We start from the raw sequence: 18,172 nt of genomic DNA, 5'->3' as shown, positions 1-18,172 counted from the left end.
AATTTAACTAGTCGTTTCTGGATTTTGATAATTAGCGGGTATCTCCCGTATTCTGCTCTGTATGCATTATTCTGTGTTTTACATTGTACACAGAGGATATTTTTTGCAGACTTTTTCATGCAGTCTCAATTTGGGGTTTGTCCCATTTTATGAATTACTGCAATTTCCTGTTAAGGCCCAGGTCTAGCAGAATCTATCCTCCTTAGTTGGGGACAGAAGCACCAGATCATCAGCAAACAGTAGACATTTGACTTCATATTCTAGTAGGGTGAGGCCAGGTGCTGCAGATTGTTCTAGTGTCCTCGCCAATTCGTTGATATATATGTTGAAGAGGGTAGGGCTTAAGCTGCATCCCTGTCTCACCCCACGGCCCTGTGGAAAGAAATGTATGTGTTTTTTGCCAATTTTAACCTCACACTTGTTGTTTGTGTACATGGATTCTATAATGTTGTAGGTTTTTCCCCCAACACCACTTTACATCAATTTGTATAGCAGACCCTCATGCCAAATTGAGTCAAAGTCTTTTTTGAAATAAACATGCATGAGAAAACTTTGCCATTGTTTTGGTTTGTTCATTTGTCAATTAGAGTGTGCAGGGTGAGTACGTGGTCTGACGTATGGTAATTTGGTAAAAAGCCAATTTGATATTTGCTCAGTACATTGTTTTCACTGAGGAAATGTACGAGTCTGCTGTTAATGATAATGCATCATCATTAATCACACCAATCCACTTTTGTGTGATCAGTCCTTGGTTTCAAATATTGGGGAAGATGCCATAGTTAAGGATGATGGTAAAGGGTTTAAGTATAGCCAATTGGAATTTGTTGTCTGTATATTTTAGAATTTCATTGAGGATACCATCAACACCACAGGCCTTTTTGGGTTGGAGGGTTTGTATTTTGTCCTATAGTTCATTCAATGTAATTAGAGAATCCAGTGGGTTCTGGTAGTCTTTAATAGTTGATTCTAAGAGTTGTATTTGATCATGTATATGTTTTTGCTGTTTGTTTTTTGTTATAGGGCCTAAACTATTTGTAACGGCTTTCTAATGGTGAAGGAGAGTCGGACCAAACTGCAGCGTGTCTATTGTGATTCATCTTTAATAAACCAACGTAACACACAACAAAACACTAACACTACAAAACGAAAACCGAAAACAGCCTATACAAGTGTCTACTAACCTCTACCCAGGACATCAAGACACACAGGACAATCACCCACAATACAACCAAAGAATATGGCTGCCTAAATATGGTTCCCAATCAGAGACAACGGTAAACACCTGCCTCTGATTGAGAACCACTTCAGACAGCCATAGACTCTCCTAGAACACCCCACTAAGCTACAATCCCACTATACACACATTCCAAAATCCCAAGACAAAACACACCACAATACAAAAACTCTATGCCACACCCTGGCCTGACCCAATACATGAAGAAAACACAAAATACTTAGACCAGGGCGTGACACTATTGGAGAAGTGGTTTACCCATTGTTCGTTTAGTGTTTTCCAATTTTCCCAGAGGTGGTTAGAGTCTATGAATTCTTCGATTATATTGAGCTGATTTCTGACGTGCTGTTCCTTCTCTCTCTCTATCTCTCTCTCTCTCTCACTCTCTCTCTTTCACGCACTCACTCATGATCATCAGCAGTCCTGCACCAGATATATAAAATCCAATGCACTATTGATAGAGAACAGAGGGGTCCAGTATATTCTACTACCTGTTCTCCCTCAGGCTACAATTACATACAAACACACACTCACACACACACACACACACACACACACACACACACACACACACACACACACACACACACACACACACACACACACACACACACACACAGACCACATTGTATCAGGAGTTGACTGTGCATAACAGACTGGTCAATAACCTCGGCCTTATGGCTCTGCTCTACCATTAGCATTGATTGATTGATCAGACTCCTCTCTACCCCAATACTGTTTCTGGATGTTTCTGAGTAGATGGGGAGAGTTATTAAATTCTATAATGAGAATCCCTCCAGAGTTAGGGTTCATGTTATAGGGTTACGATCAGTATTCATGTACGTGTTGTGTTATGTCATGTTATGCAGCGTGTCAGGGTACCTGCAGTGTGTGTTGTATGTCTCTCCTAATCCAGGTCTCTTGGTGTTTATTTCAGACTGATCACACCCACGTACGGCACCACACATACGCGGACGCACTCACGCACTCACGCAACCATGCAAGTCTTCCCAATGAGGCAGAGCGGTATTCCCTGCCAGAGCTCTGGAATCTATTAAAGCAGGAATGTCGACATCACTCTGTTATTCTTCTATCTCACTAACTTTATTTCTCTCTCTCAGGATGGCTGAGGTTTCACAGCAGGAGAGAATTCAGGCCATCGCTGTAAGTGACACACACACACACACACACACACACACACACACACACACACACACACACACACACACACACACACACACACACACACACACACACACACACACACACACAGCATGCATGGTTTCATACAACCATTAATTAATAACTCCTGTTAGACCAGCCTGATCAACAGAAATAGACTTCGATTTCAGACATTTGAAAAGTTCCTGAGAACGTCGCGCTCACCAAAAAAAAGAACTTGCTCAGACCACTGCGCTACGATAGTTCACAATAGTAGTTCGGCTCTAGCAAGCCGTGAGAATACTTTATGATGCTTGAGGGTATGAGGTCGGTCGGTTTGCAGAGCCTTCCCCAAACCATGCCTAATTAACCATGTAACCATGCCGAATTAACCCTGTAACCATGCCTAATTAACCATGTAACCATGCCGAATTAACCCTGTAACCATGCCGAATTAACCCTGTAACCCACTCATTGCTTTTTACACACACACCTCAGACCTAATAGCCCTTTCAGCCCCTATCCCTCCAGACCCCCTATCCCTCCAGACCTCCTATCCCTCCAGACCCCATATCCCTCCAGACCCCATATACCTCCAGACCTCCTATCCCTCCAGACCTCCTATCCCTCCAGACCCCATATCCCTCCAGACCCCATATCCCTCCAGACCCCATATCCCTCCAGACCTCCTATCCCTCCAGACCCCATATCCCTCCAGACCCCATATCCCTCCAGACCTCCTATCCCTCCAGACCCCATATCCCTCCAGACCCCATATCCCTCCAGACCCCATATACCTCCACACCTCCTATCCCTCCAGACCCCCTATCCCTCCAGACCCCATATCCCTCCAGACCCCATATACCTCCAGACCTCCTATCCCTCCAGACCTCCTATCCCTCCAGACCCCATATACCTCCAGACCTCCTATCCCTCCAGACCCCTATCCCTCCAGACCCCATATCCCTCCAGACCCCATATACCTCCAGACCTCCTATCCCTCCAGACCCCTATCCCTCCAGACCCCATATCCCTCCAGACCCCATATACCTCCAGACCTCCTATCCCTCCAGACCTCCTATCCCTCCAGACCCCATATACCTCCAGACCTCCTATCCCTCCAGACCCCCTATCCCTCCAGACCCCCTATCCCTCCAGACCCCCTATCCCTCCAGACCTCCTATCCCTCCAGACCCCATATACCTCCAGACCTCCTATCCCTCCAGACCCCTATCCCTCCAGACCCCCTATCCCTCCAGACCCCCTATCCCTCCAGACCTCCTATCCCTCCAGACCCCCTATCCCTCCAGACCTCCTATCCCTCCAGACCCCCTATCCCTCCAGACCCCTATCCCTCCAGACCCCCTATCCCGCCAGACCCCTATCCCTCCAGACCCCCTATCCCGCCAGACCCCTATCCCTCCAGACCCCCGCCAGACCCCCTATCCCTCCAGACCCCCTATCCCTCCAGACCCCCTATCCCTCCAGACCCCCTATCGCTCCAGACCTCCTATCCCTCCAGACCCCCTATCACTCCAGACCTCCTATCCCTCCAGACCCCCTATCCCTCCAGACCCCCTATCCCTCCAGACCCCCTATCCCTCCAGACCTCCTATCCCTCCAGACCCCATATACCTCCAGACCCCATATACCTCCAGACCTCCTATCCCTCCAGACCCCATATACCTCCAGACCCCATATACCTCCAGACCTCCTATCCCTCCAGACCCCATATACCTCCAGACCCCATATACCTCCAGACCCCATATACCTCCAGACCCCCTATCCCTCTAGACATCCTATCTTTCCAGACCTCCAGACCCCCTATCCCTCCAGACCCCCTATCCCTCCAGACTCCTATCCCTTCAGACCCCATATCCCTCCAGACCCCATATCCCTCCAGACCCCATATACCTCCAGACCCCCTATCCCTCTAGACATCCTATCTTTCCAGACCTCCAGACCCCATATCCCTCCAGACCCCTATCCCTCCAGACTCCCTATCCCTTCAGACCCCATATCCCTCCAGACCCCATATCCCCCAGACCCCATATACCTCCAGACCCCCTATCCCTCCAGACCCCCTATCCCTCCAGACCCCCTATCCCTCCAGACCTCCTATCCCTCCAGACCCCCTATCCCTCCAGACCTCCTATACCTCCAGACCCCATATACCTCCAGACCCCCTATCCCTCTAGACATCCTATCTTTCCAGACCTCCAGACCCCCTATCCCTCCAGACCCCCTATCCCTCCAGACTCCCTATCCCTTCAGACCCATATCCCTCCAGACCCCATATCCCTCCAGACCCCATATACCTCCAGACCCCCTATCCCTCTAGACATCCTATCTTTCCAGACCTCCAGACCCCATATCCCTCCAGACCCCCTATCCCTCCAGACTCCCTATCCCTTCAGACCCCATATACCTCCAGACCCCCTATCCCTCCAGACCCCTATCCCTCCAGACCCCCTATCCCTCCAGACCTCCTATCCCTCCAGACCTCCTATCCCTCCAGACCCCCTATCCCTCCAGACCCCTATCCCTCCAGACCCCCTATCCCTCCAGACCCCCTATCCCTCCAGACCCCCTATCCCTCCAGACCCCCCCTCCAGACAGACCCCCTATCCCTCCAGACCCCTATCCCTCCAGACCCCCTATCCCTCCAGACCCCTATCGCTCCAGACCTCCTATCCCTCCAGACCCCCTATCACTCCAGACCTCCTATCCCTCCAGACCCCTATCCCTCCAGACCCCTATCCCTCCAGACCCCCTATCCCTCCAGACCTCCTATCCCTCCAGACCCCATATACCTCCAGACCCCATATACCTCCAGACCTCCTATCCCTCCAGACCCCATATACCTCCAGACCCCATATACCTCCAGACCTCCTATCCCTCCAGACCCCATATACCTCCAGACCCCATATACCTCCAGACCCCATATACCTCCAGACCCCCTATCCCTCTAGACATCCTATCTTTCCAGACCTCCAGACCCCCTATCCCTCCAGACCCCCTATCCCTCCAGACTCCCTATCCCTTCAGACCCCATATCCCTCCAGACCCCATATCCCTCCAGACCCCATATACCTCCAGACCCCTATCCCTCTAGACATCCTATCTTTCCAGACCTCCAGACCCCATATCCCTCCAGACCCCCTATCCCTCCAGACTCCCTATCCCTTCAGACCCCATATCCCCCAGACCCCATATACCCCCTCCAGACCCCCTATCCCTCTAGACATCCTATCTTTCCAGACCTCCAGACCCCATATCCCTCCAGACCCCTATCCCTCCAGACCCCATATCCCTCCAGACCCCCTATCCCGCCAGACCCCTATCCCTCCAGACCCCATATCCCTCCAGACCCCATATCCTTCCAGACCCCTATCCCTCCAGACCCCATATCCCTCCAGACCCCATATCCCTCCAGACCCCATATCCCTCCAGACCCCCTATCCCTCCAGACCCCATATCCCTCCAGACCCCATATCCCTCCAGACCCCATATCCCTCCAGACCCCTATCCCTCCAGACCCCCTATCCCTCCAGACCCCCTATCCCGCCAGACCCCTATCCCTCCAGACCTCCATCCCTCCAGACCTCCTATCCCTCCAGACCCCCTATCTCTCCAGACCCCTATCCCTCAAGACATCCTATCCCTCCAGACCTCCTATCCCTCCAGACCCCATATCCCTCCAGACCCCATATCCCTCCAGACCCCATATACCTCCAGACCCCCTATCCCTCTAGACATCCTATCTTTCCAGACCTCCAGACCCCCTATCCCTCCAGACCCCTATCCCTCCAGACTCCCTATCCCTTCAGAACCCCTATCCCTTCAGACCCCCTATCCCCCAGACCACATATCCCTCCAGACCCCATATCCCTCTAGACCCCCTATCCCTCCAGACCTCCTATCCCTCCAGACCCCCTATCCCTCCAGAACCCATATCCCTCTAGAACCCCTATCCCTCCAGACCCTCCAGACCCCCTATCTCTCCAGAACCCCTATCCTTCCAGAACCCCTATCCCTCCAGACACCCTATCCCTCCAGACCTCATATCCCTCCAGACACCATATACCAACAGACCTCCTATCCCTCCCAGAACCCATATCCCTCCAGAACCCCTATCCCTTCAGAACCCCGATCCCTCCAGACCCCATATCCCTCCAAACCTCCTATCCCTCCAGAACCCCTATCCCTCCAGACCCCATATCCCTCCAGACCGCATATCCCTCCAGACCCCCTATCCCTCCAGAACCCCTATCCCTCCAGACCCCCTATCCCTCCAGAACCCATATCCCTCTAGAACCCCTATGCCTCCAGACCCCATATCCCTCCAGACCGCATATCCCTCCAGACCCCCTATCCCTCCAGAACCCATATCCCTCTAGAACCCCTATCCCTCCAGACCCCCTATTCCTCCAGACTCCCAGACCCCCTATCCCTCCAGACACCCTATCCCTCCAGACCCCATATCCCTCCAGACCCCATATCCCTCCAGACCTCCTATCCCTCCAGAACCCCTAACCCTCCAGACCCCTATCCCTCCAGAACCCCTATCCCTCCAAAAACCCTATCCCTACAGAACCCATATCCCTCCAGACCCCATATCCCTCCACACCTCCTATCCCTCCAGAACCCATATCCCTCCAGACCTATCCTCCAGACCTCCAGACCCCCTATCCTTCCAGACCCCCTATCCCGCCAGACCCCCTATCCCTCCAGACCCCCTATCCCGCCAGACCCCCTATCCCTCCAGACCCCCGCCAGACCCCTATCCCTCCAGACCCCTATCCCTCCAGACCCCCTATCCCTCCAGACCTCCTATCCCTCCAGACCCCCTATCCCTCCAGACCTCCTATCCCTCCAGACCCCCTATCCCTCCAGACCCCCTATCCCTCCAGACCCCCTATCCCTCCAGACCTCCTATCCCTCCAGACCCCATATACCTCCAGACCCCATATACCTCCAGACCTCCTATCCCTCCAGACCCCATATACCTCCAGACCCCATATACCTCCAGACCTCCTATCCCTCCAGACCCCATATACCTCCAGACCCCATATCCCTCCAGACCCCATATACCTCCAGACCCCTATCCCTCTAGACATCCTATCTTTCCAGACCTCCAGACCCCATATCCCTCCAGACCCCCTATCCCTCCAGACCCCATATCCCTCCAGACCCCCTATCCCGCCAGACCCCCTATCCCTCCAGACCCCATATCCCTCCAGACCCCATATCCCTCCAGACCCCCTATCCCTCCAGACCCCATATCCCTCCAGACCCCATATCCCTCCAGACCCCATATCCCTCCAGACCCCATATCCCTCCAGACCCCCTATCCCTCCAGACCCCATATCCCTCCAGACCCCATATCCCTCCAGACCCCATATCCCTCCATACCCCATATCCCTCCAGACCCCCTATCCCTCCAGACCCCCTATCCCGCCAGACCCCCTATCCCTCCAGACCTCCATCCCTCCAGACCTCCTATCCCTCCAGACCCCTATCTCTCCAGACCCCCTATCCCTCAAGACATCCTATCCCTCCAGACCTCCTATCCCTACAGACCCCATATCCTTCCAGACCCCATATCCCTCCAGACCCCATATACCTCCAGACCCCGTATCCCTCTAGACATCCTATCTTTCCAGACCTCCAGACCCCCTATCCCTCCAGACCCCTATCCCTCCAGACTCCCTATCCCTTCAGACCCCATATCCCTCCAGACCCCATATCCCTCCAGACCCCATATACCTCCAGACCCCCTATCCCTCTAGACATCCTATCTTTCCAGACCTCCAGACCCCTATCCCTCCAGACCCCCTATCCCTCCAGACTCCCTATCCCTTCAGAACCCCTATCCCTTCAGACCCCCTATCCCCCAGACCACATATCCCTCCAGACCCCATATCCCTCTAGACCCCCTATCCCTCCAGACCTCCTATCCCTCCAGACCCCCTATCCCTCCAGAACCCATATCCCTCTAGAACCCCTATCCCTCCAGACCCTCCAGACCCCTATCTCTCCAGAACCCCTATCCTTCCAGAACCCCTATCCCTCCAGACACCCTATCCCTCCAGACCTCATATCCCTCCAGACACCATATACCAACAGACCTCCTATCCCTCCCAGAACCCATATCCCTCCAGAACCCCTATCCCTTCAGAACCCCGATCCCTCCAGACCCCATATCCCTCCAAACCTCCTATCCCTCCAGAACCCCTATCCCTCCAGACCCCATATCCCTCCAGACCGCATATCCCTCCAGACCCCCTATCCCTCCAGAACCCCTATCCCTCCAGACCCCTATCCCTCCAGAACCCATATCCCTCTAGAACCCCTATGCCTCCAGACCCCATATCCCTCCAGACCGCATATCCCTCCAGACCCCTATCCCTCCAGAACCCATATCCCTCTAGAACCCCTATCCCTCCAGACCCCTATTCCTCCAGACTCCCAGACCCCCTATCCCTCCAGACACCCTATCCCTCCAGAACCCCTATCCCTCAGGACACCCTATCCCTCCAGACCTCATATCCCTCCAGACCCCATATCCCTCCAGACCTCCTATCCCTCCAGAACCCCTAACCCTCCAGACCCCTATCCCTCCAGAACCCCTATCCCTCCAAAAACCCTATCCCTACAGAACCCATATCCCTCCAGACCCCATATCCCTCCACACCTCCTATCCCTCCAGAACCCATATCCCTCCAGACCTATCCCTCCAGACCTCCAGACCCCTATCCTTCCAGACCCCTATCCCGCCAGACCCCCTATCCCTCCAGACGCCTATCCCTCCAGACCCCCTATCCCTCCAGACCTCCTATCCCTCCAGACCCCCTATCTCTCCAGACCCCCTATCCCTCAAGACATCCTATCCCTCCAGACCTCCTATCCCTCCAGAACCCCTATCCCTCCAGACCTATCCCTCCAGACCTCCAGACCCCCTATCCCTCCAGACCCCCTATCCCGCCAGACCCCTATCCCTCCAGACCTATCCCTCCAGACCTCCAGACCCCCTATCCCTCCAGACCCCTATCCCTCAAGACATCCTATCCCTCCAGACCTCCTATCCCTCCAGAACCCCTATCCCTCCAGACCTATCCCTCCAGACCCCCAGACCCCCTATCCCTCCAGACCCCCTATCCCGCCAGACCCCCTATCCCTCCAGACCTCCATCCCTCCAGACCTCCTATCCCTCCAGACCCCCTATCTCTCCAGACCCCCTATCCCTCAAGACATCCTATCCCTCCAGACCTCCTGTCCCTCTAGACCTCCTATCCCTCCAGACCTCCTATCCCTCCAGACCTCCTATCCCTCTAGACCTCCTATCCCTCTATACCTCATATCCCTCTAGACCTCCTATCCCTCCATGACCTCCTATCCCCCAGACCCCCTATCCCTCCAGACCCCCTATCCCTCCGGACCTCCTATCCCTCCAGACCCCCTATCCCTCCATGACCTCCTATCCCCCAGACCCCCTATCCCTCCAGACCCCCTATCCCTCCGGACCTCCTATCCCTCCAGACCCCCTATCCCTCCAGACCCCCTATCCCTCTAGGCCCCCTATCCCTCTAGACCTCCTATCCCTCCAAACCCCTATCCCTCCAGAACCCCTATCCCTCCAGACCTCCTATCCCTCCAGACCCCATATCCCTCCAGAACTCCTATCCCTCTAGACCTCCTATCCCTCCAGACCCCCTATCCCTCCAGACCCCCATCCCTCCAGACCTCCTATCCCTCCAGACCCCTATCCCTCCAGACCCCCTATCCCTCCAGACCCCCATCCCTCCAGACCTCCTATCCCTCCAGACACTCTATCCCTCCAGACCCCTATCCCTCTAGACCTCCTACCCCTCCAGACCCCCTATCCCTCCAGGCCTCCTATCCCTCCAGACCCCCTATCCCTCTAGACCTCCTATCTCTCCAGACCCCCTATCCCTCCAGACCTCCTATCCCTCCAGACCCCCTATCCCTCTAGACATCCTATCCCTCTAGACATCCTATCCCTCTAGACATCATATCCTTCCAGACCCCTTATCCCTCCAGACCCCCTATCCCTCCAGACCCCCTATCCCTCTAGACATCCTATCCCTCTAGACCTCCTATCCCTCCAGACATCCTGTCCCTCTAGACCTCCTATCCCTCTAGACATCCTATCCCTCCAGACATCCTATCCCTCTAGACATCCTATCCCTATAGACCTCCTATCCCTCTAGACATCCTATCCCTCCAGACCTCCTATCCCTCCAGACATCCTATACCTCCAGACCTCCTATCCCTCCAGACCTCCTATCCCCCTAGACATCCTATCCCTCCAGACATCATATCCCTCTAGACATCCTATCCCTCCAGACCTCCTATCCCTCCAGACCTCCTATCCCTCTAGACATCCTATCCCTCCAGACATCCTATCCCTCTAGACATCCTATCCCTCTAGACCTCCTATCCCTCTAGACATCCTATCCCTCCAGACATCCTATCCCTCTAGACCTCCTATCCCTCTAGACTCCATATCCCTCTAGACATCCTATCCCTCCAGACCTCCTATCCCTCCAGACCTCCTATCCCTCTAGACATCCTATCCCTCCAGACCTCCTATCCCTCTAGACATCCTATCCCTCCAGACCTCCTATCCCTCCAGACATCCTATACCTCCAGACCTCCTATCCCTCCAGACCTCCTATCCCTCCAGACCTCCTATACCTCCAGACCTCCTATCCCTCCAGACCTCCTATCCCTCCAGACCTCCTATACCTCCAGACCTCCTATCCCTCCAGACCTCCTATCCCTCCAGACATCCTATACCTCCAGACCTCCTATCCCTCCAGACCTCCTATCCCTCTAGACATCCTATCCCTCCAGACCTCCTATCCCTCCAGACCTCCTATCCCTCCAGACCTCCTATCCCTCTAGACATCCTATCCCTCTAGACATCCTATCCCTCCAGACCTCCTATCCCTCCCCAGACCTCCAGACCTATCCCTCCAGACCTCCTATCCCTCTAGACATCCTATCCCTCCAGACCTCCTATCCCTCCAAACCTCCTATCCCTCTAGACATCCTATCCCTCCAGACCTCCTATCCCTCCAGACCTCCTATCCCTCTAGACATCCTATCCCTCCAGACCTCCTATCCCTCCAGACCTCCTATCCCTCCAGACCTCCTATCCCTCCAGACCTCCTATCCCTCTAGACATCCTATCCCTCCAGACCTCCTATCCCTCTAGACATCCTATCCCTCTAGACATCCTATCCCTCCAGACCTCCTATCCCTCTAGACATCCTATCCCTCTAGACATCCTATCCCTCCAGACCTCCTATCCCTCCAGACCTCCTATCCCTCCAGACCTCCTATCCCTCTAGACATCCTATCCCTCCAGACATCCTATCCCTCCAGACCTCCTATCCCTCTAGACATCCTATCCCTCTAGACATCCTATCCCTCCAGACCTCCTATCCCTCCAGACCTCCTATCCCTCCAGACCTCCTATCCCTCCAGACCTCCTATCCCTCCAGACCTCCTATCCATCCAGACATCCTATCCCTCCAGACCTCCTATCCCTCCAGACATCCTATCCCTCTAGACATCCTATCCCTCCAGACCTCCTATCCCTCCAGACCTCCTATCCCTCCAGACCTCCTATCCCTCCAGACATCCTATCCCTCCAGACCTCCTATCCCTCCAGACCTCCTATCCCTCCAGACCTCCTATCCCTCCAGACCTCCTATCCCTCCAGACATCCTATCCCTCCAGACCTCCTATCCCTCCAGACCTCCTATCCCTCCAGACCTCCTATCCCTCCAGACCTCCTATCCCTCCAGACCTCCTATCCCTATCCTCCAGACATCCTATCCCTCCAGACATCCTATCCCTCCAGACCTCCTATCCCTCCAGACCTCCTATCCCTCCAGACCTCCTATCCCTCCAGACCTCCTATCCCTCCAGACATCCTGACCTCCTATCCCTCCAGACATCCTATCCCTCCAGACCTCCTATCCCTCCAGACCTCCTATCCCTCCAGACCTCCCCTCCAGACCTCCTATCCCTCCAGACATCCTATCCCTCCAGACCTCCTATCCCTCCAGACCTCCTATCCCTCCAGACCTCCTATCCCTCCAGACCTCCTATCCCTCCAGACCTCCTATCCCTCTAGACATCCTATCCCTCCAGACATCCTATCCCTCCAGACCTCCTATCCCTCCAGACATCCTATCCCTCTAGACATCCTATCCCTCCAGACCTCCTATCCCTCCAGACCTCCTATCCCTCCAGACCTCCTATCCCTCCAGACATCCTATCCCTCCAGACCTCCTATCCCTCTAGACATCCTATCCCTCCAGACCTCCTATCCCTCCAGACCTCCTATCCCTCCAGACCTCCTATCCCTCTAGACATCCTATCCCTCCAGACCTCCTATCCCTCCAGACCTCCTATCCCTCCAGACCTCCTATCCCTCCAGACATCCTATCCCTCTAGACATCCTATCCCTCCAGACATCCTATCCCTCTAGACATCCTATCCCTCTAGACATCCTATCCCTCCAGACATCCTATCCCTCTAGACATCCTATCCCTCTAGACATCCTATCCCTCTAGACATCCTATCCCTCCAGACCTCCTATCCCTCCAGACATCCTATCCCTCTAGACATCCTATCCCTCCAGACATCCTATCCCTCTAGACATCCTATCCCTCTAGACATCCTATCCCTCCAGACATCCTATCCCTCTAGACATCCTATCCCTCTAGACCTCCTATCCCTCTAGACATCCTATCCCTCTAGACATCCTATCCCTCTAGACCTCCTATCCCTCTAGACATCCTATCCCTCTAGACCTCCTATCCCTCTAGACATCCTATCCCTCTAGACCTCCTATCCCTCTAGACATCCTATCCCTCTAGACATCCTATCCCTCTAGACATCCTATCCCTCTAGACCTCCTATCCCTCTAGACATCCTATCCCTCTAGACATCCTATCCCTCTAGACCTCCTATCCCTCTAGACATCCTATCCCTCTAGACATCCTATCCCTCTACGGCCTGTAGATGAACATCTGTAGCTGAACATCCAGAAGCATTAGGCTAATGCTAGAACAGTAATGGACTTATATCCGGCATGAACATGCAGACACAGCACATTGGTTAACATGGCCACTTACTGTGTGTGTGTGTGTGTGTGTGTGTGTGTGTGTGTGTGTGTGTGTGTGTGTGTGTGTGTGTGTGTGTGTGTGTGTGTGTGTGTGTGTGTGTGTGTGTGTGTGTGTGCGTGCGTGTGTGTGTGTTGTGTCTTTACAGGAGAAGAGGAAGAGGCAGACAGAGATTGAGAACAAGAGGAGACAGCTGGAAGATGACAGAAGACAGCTTCAACACCTAAAGGTACACACACACGCACACGCACACACACACACACACACACACGCACGCACGCACACACGCACACAAGCCTTTGTGTCTCTGTTTAGTACCAGATAGAAACACACTCGGCTGTTACAGACTGTTAACACAAGCTAGGAGATAAAGCCTGCTTCGATGCACACTACATAGCCTCCCTGTTATCTCCCCTCTAGCTGACTTGACCAAAGCTAAAATAGCCCTTTGATAACCCTTCACACACTGACTGAAGCACCAGCCTCTGATAAAGTAGTGTGTGTTAGAACACCACCAATGACCTTGTGTGCTCCCATTCCTGTCTTCTCTGTGTGAGAGTGGTTTCCTGCTCAGAGGGAGTGGGACACAAATCTGTTTCCTCTGACCAACCTTCTATGGATTATAGACACACACACACACACACTATAGACACACGCACACACACACACAATGAGTTCTACAGCGGCTGTTTCTAATTAGGTGTCATATGTGATGATGTAATGCAGCCTGGAGATTTTGTGATGTAACCATGGAGATGTGCACACGTATGGTAGAGAAGTAAAAGTTTGAGAGGTGTGTGTGTATGTGTGTGAGTGTGTATGAGTCGGCAGGGTAGCCTAGTGGTTAGAGTGTTGGACTAGTAACGGAAAGGTTGCAAGTTTGAACCCCCGAGCTGACAAGGTACAAATCTGTCGTTCTGCCCCTGAACAGGCAGTTAACCCACTGTTCCCAGGCCGTCATTGAAAATAAGAATTTGTTCTTAACTGACTTGCCTAGTAAAATAAAGGTACCAAAAAAAAACACAAAAAAAAGTGGGAGTGTGTTTGTGTTCCTTCCATTGTCAGTAGTGTAAGTAGTATTTGCACCAGAACAATGAACAGCGTGCTGAGCTGGGGAGGGGTGTGTATATCCAATTATATCCAAGCGGTGGGGGGAAGGGGAGACACTTTGCTGATGGCTACTTTACTGAGGAAAAATGTACGTACTAGGTCTGATGTGTGGTTGTCCCACCTATCTATCTTAAGATGAATGCACTAACTGTCGCTCTGGAGAAGAGAGTCTGCTAAATGACTCAAATGTAAATGTAAAATGGAGAGAGAGAAATATGGAAGAGAGAGGGAGGAGTGTTATGCAGCGTTATGGGAAAATGTATATACATATTTTCTTAATGGAGAGAGAGAGCGATAGAAAGGGAGGGTGATGGATGAGAGACAGTGAAGTAAAGAGAGAGAGAGGGGTGGATGGATGAGAGACAGTGAAGTAGAGAGAGAGAGAGAGAGAGAGAGAGAGGGGGGTGGATGGATGAGAGACAATGAAGTAAAGAGAGAGAGAGGGGTGGATGGATGAGAGACAGTGAAGTAGAGAGAGAGAGAGAGAGAGAGAGAGGGGTGGATGGATGAATGAATGAGGAAAAGGGGAGTGTTGTTTGTAAATTCTTCTTCATCATATGGTTGGAATACACATAAAGCTGACAGAAGAATGCTGAGGAGAGAAGGACTACCCCTTTATCCTGGAGCTGGTCTAGCTGACAGAAGAATCCTGGGGAGAGAAGGACTACTCCTTTTTCCTGGAGCTGGTCTAGCTGACAGAAGAATCCTGAGGAGAGAAGGCCTACTCCTTTATCCTGGAGCTGGTCTAGCTGACAGAATAATATTGGGGAGTAAAGGCCTGCTCCTTTTTCCTGGAACTGGTCTAGCTGAGAGGAGAATCCTGGGGAGAGAAGGACTACTCCTTTTTCCTGGAACTGGTCTAGCTGACAGGAGAATGCTGAGGAGAGAAGGAGCTGGTCTAGCTGACAGAAGAATCCTGGGGAGTGAAGGACTACTCCTTTTTCCTGGAGCTGGTCTAGCTGAGAGGAGAATGCTGGGGAGAGAAGGAGCTGGTCTAGCTGACAGAAGAATCCTGGGGAGAGAAGGACTACTCCTTTATCCTGGAGCTGGTCTAGCTGACAGGAGAATCCTGGGGAGAGAAGGCCTGCTCCTTTTTCCTGGAGCTGGTCTAGCTGAGAGGAGAATGCTGGGGAGAGAAGGAGCTGGTCTACCTAGCTGACAGTGTCGCTGCCTGAAATATACACTTAGATAAAAGGCTTTAGAACCCTTTCGGTTCCATGTAGAATCCTCCCTGGAAAGTGTTCTACATGGAACCGAAAGGGTTCTACCCTTAACCAAAAAGGGTTCTTCAAAGTGTTCTCCTATGGGGACAGCTGAAGAAACTTTATTGGTTCTAGATAGAACCATTTTTTTCTAAGTGTGTACATAGCCTAAATACCTTCCTCTGTGACCAGGGGTTGAACCTCTATTTCCTACTGTCTGTCTACCCTCTCTCTATGCCCTTGCTCATTCTATTCTACCTGTGCTTGCGTGTGTGTGTGTGTGTGTGTTTGTGCGTGCGTGCGTGCGTATATTTCCTGCGTACGTGCGTGTGTAGTCGAAGGCTCTGAGAGAGCGCTGGTTGTTGGATGGGGCTCCAGAGGAAGATGAGACTCAGAGACGACTTCAGGAGGACGAAGAGAGGACTAAGGCACTAGAGAAGAGCATCCTCTGGTTAGTGCACATGCATACACACGCATACGCACACACACACACACACACACACGCCGTTGCCGGTCGTTATTGTCGATAAAGTGAAGTAACTCTTTACTTTCTCTTTAATACTCTTTCTCCACACACTCCATTCATGTGTAATTAATGTGTGTGTGTGTGTGTGTGCGTGCGTGCGTGCGTGCGTGTGTGTGTCTGTGTCAGCTTGGAGCAGGATATAGAGGAGCTGGAGAATCCGGTCGTGACCAAAGAGAACAGAGGTCAGTATTTTCCATGTGGTATTGCTTTTTTTTCCCATTTGTTAAAAAAGTACCAAAAGTTTACCAACATTTTCTGATTATATGCAAACTATTTTTATATGACAGTACTTTATTCACATAAAAACAGTTGGATGGAAACCTGGCTAATGTTTTCTAGATTTGTGTTAATGTAGAGCCTAACCAGCTCCCCCCCCCTCTCACTCACCTCTTTCTCTCCCCCTCTCTATTTCCCCCTCTCTCACTCTCCTCTTTCTCTCCCCCTCTCTATTTCCCCGTCTCTCACTCTCCTCTTTCTCTCCCCTCTCTATTTCCCCCTCTCTCACTCTCCTCTTTCTCTCCCCTCTCTATTTCCCCCTCTCTCCTCTCCCTTCTCTCCCCCTCTCTATTTCCCCCTTTCCTCACCCTTCTTTCCCCCTCTCTATTTCCCCCTCTCTCCTCTCCCTTCTCTCCCCCTCTCTCCTCTCCTTTCTCTTCCCCTCTCTATTTCCCCCTCTCTCCTCTCCCTTCTCTCCCCTCTCTATTTCCCCCCTCTCTCCTCTCCCTTCTCTTCCCCTCTCTATTTCCCCCCTCTCTCCTCTCCCTTCTCTCCCCAGCTGTAAATGGAGTATCACAGAACCAGAGTCCTAGAAGAGAACTAACAGGAGTAGAAGCCAAGCTGTTGGGTCCCAGTCCAGACCAGGCCAGCGCTGAGAACCCTGTTACCCTGGTCTTCATGGGCTATACAGCTCTGGAGGGTGAGACAGCAGGGGAGGTGGGGGAGGCAGGGGGACAGAGGGTGGAGACGGCTCAGTCAAGGCGGAGTTTGTGATGCTACCAGACGGGGAGGGGAGGGGAAGGGGGTAGGAGAGGGGGAGACGGAGACCCAGACAGCAGCCAATGGGAGTACGGGTGAGAAGGGGGAGGCAAATGGGGGAGGAGGGGAGGAGGGGGAGAAGGAAAAGAAACCGAGTTGCAAGTGTTGCACAGTCATGTGAGTGTGTGTGTGTGTGTGTGTGTGTGTGTGTGTGTGTGTGTGTGTGTGTGTGTGTGTGTGTGTGTGTGTGTGTGTGTGTGTGTGTGTGTGTGTGTGCGTGTGTGTGTTTGTGTCAAAGAAAGATGCTTGTGTGTGTGTCTGTGTGTGTGTGTGAGTGTGTCAGAGCAAGAGGGACTTGAGTGCGTATGTGTATGTGTGTCTGATCACACACTTCACAGGACTACAAAACCAAACAGTCCGACTCCTCCTGCCAAGCAGCAAAAACTACAGCCAACACCAACCATATACAGCCAACAGACACTGGAGAATCAATACTACTGTATTACTGTAGTAGTACTACAACAACAACCTACAGCCAGGACAATATACACTAGACTATGTATTACTCTAGTACTACAATAACAACCTACAGCCAGGACAATATACACTAGACTATGTACTACTCTAGTACTACAATAACAACCTACAGCCAGGACAATATACACTAGACTATGTACTACTCTAGTACTACAATAACAACCTACAGCCAGGACAATATACACTAGACTATGTACTACTCTAGTACTACAATAACAACCTACAGCCAGGACAATATACACTAGACTATGTACTACTCTAG

The 18,172-nt window shown here is 52.3% G+C and overlaps 1 protein-coding gene across 1 annotated transcript in view; it reads left to right on the top strand.

The window, feature by feature from the left end:
• The window catches only part of LOC115125837 (paralemmin-1-like), a 22,642-nt gene extending 5,254 nt beyond the window's left edge, over nucleotides 1–17,388 (top strand). The window contains exons 2-6 of the mRNA XM_065021506.1: nucleotides 2,356–2,398; nucleotides 13,709–13,789; nucleotides 16,208–16,323; nucleotides 16,525–16,580; nucleotides 17,174–17,388. Of these exons, the coding sequence (XP_064877578.1) occupies nucleotides 2,356–2,398; nucleotides 13,709–13,789; nucleotides 16,208–16,323; nucleotides 16,525–16,580; nucleotides 17,174–17,388 (511 nt within the window). The remainder of the gene's footprint in view (nucleotides 1–2,355; nucleotides 2,399–13,708; nucleotides 13,790–16,207; nucleotides 16,324–16,524; nucleotides 16,581–17,173) is intronic.
• Nucleotides 17,389–18,172: the final 784 nt, after the last annotated feature.

The sequence above is a fragment of the Oncorhynchus nerka genome, linkage group LG2, assembly GCF_034236695.1.
Source record: "Oncorhynchus nerka isolate Pitt River linkage group LG2, Oner_Uvic_2.0, whole genome shotgun sequence".
NCBI lineage: Eukaryota > Metazoa > Chordata > Actinopteri > Salmoniformes > Salmonidae > Oncorhynchus > Oncorhynchus nerka.
Note: the sequence above shows the minus strand (reverse complement) of the source record. Positions and strands in the feature narration are given on the sequence as shown.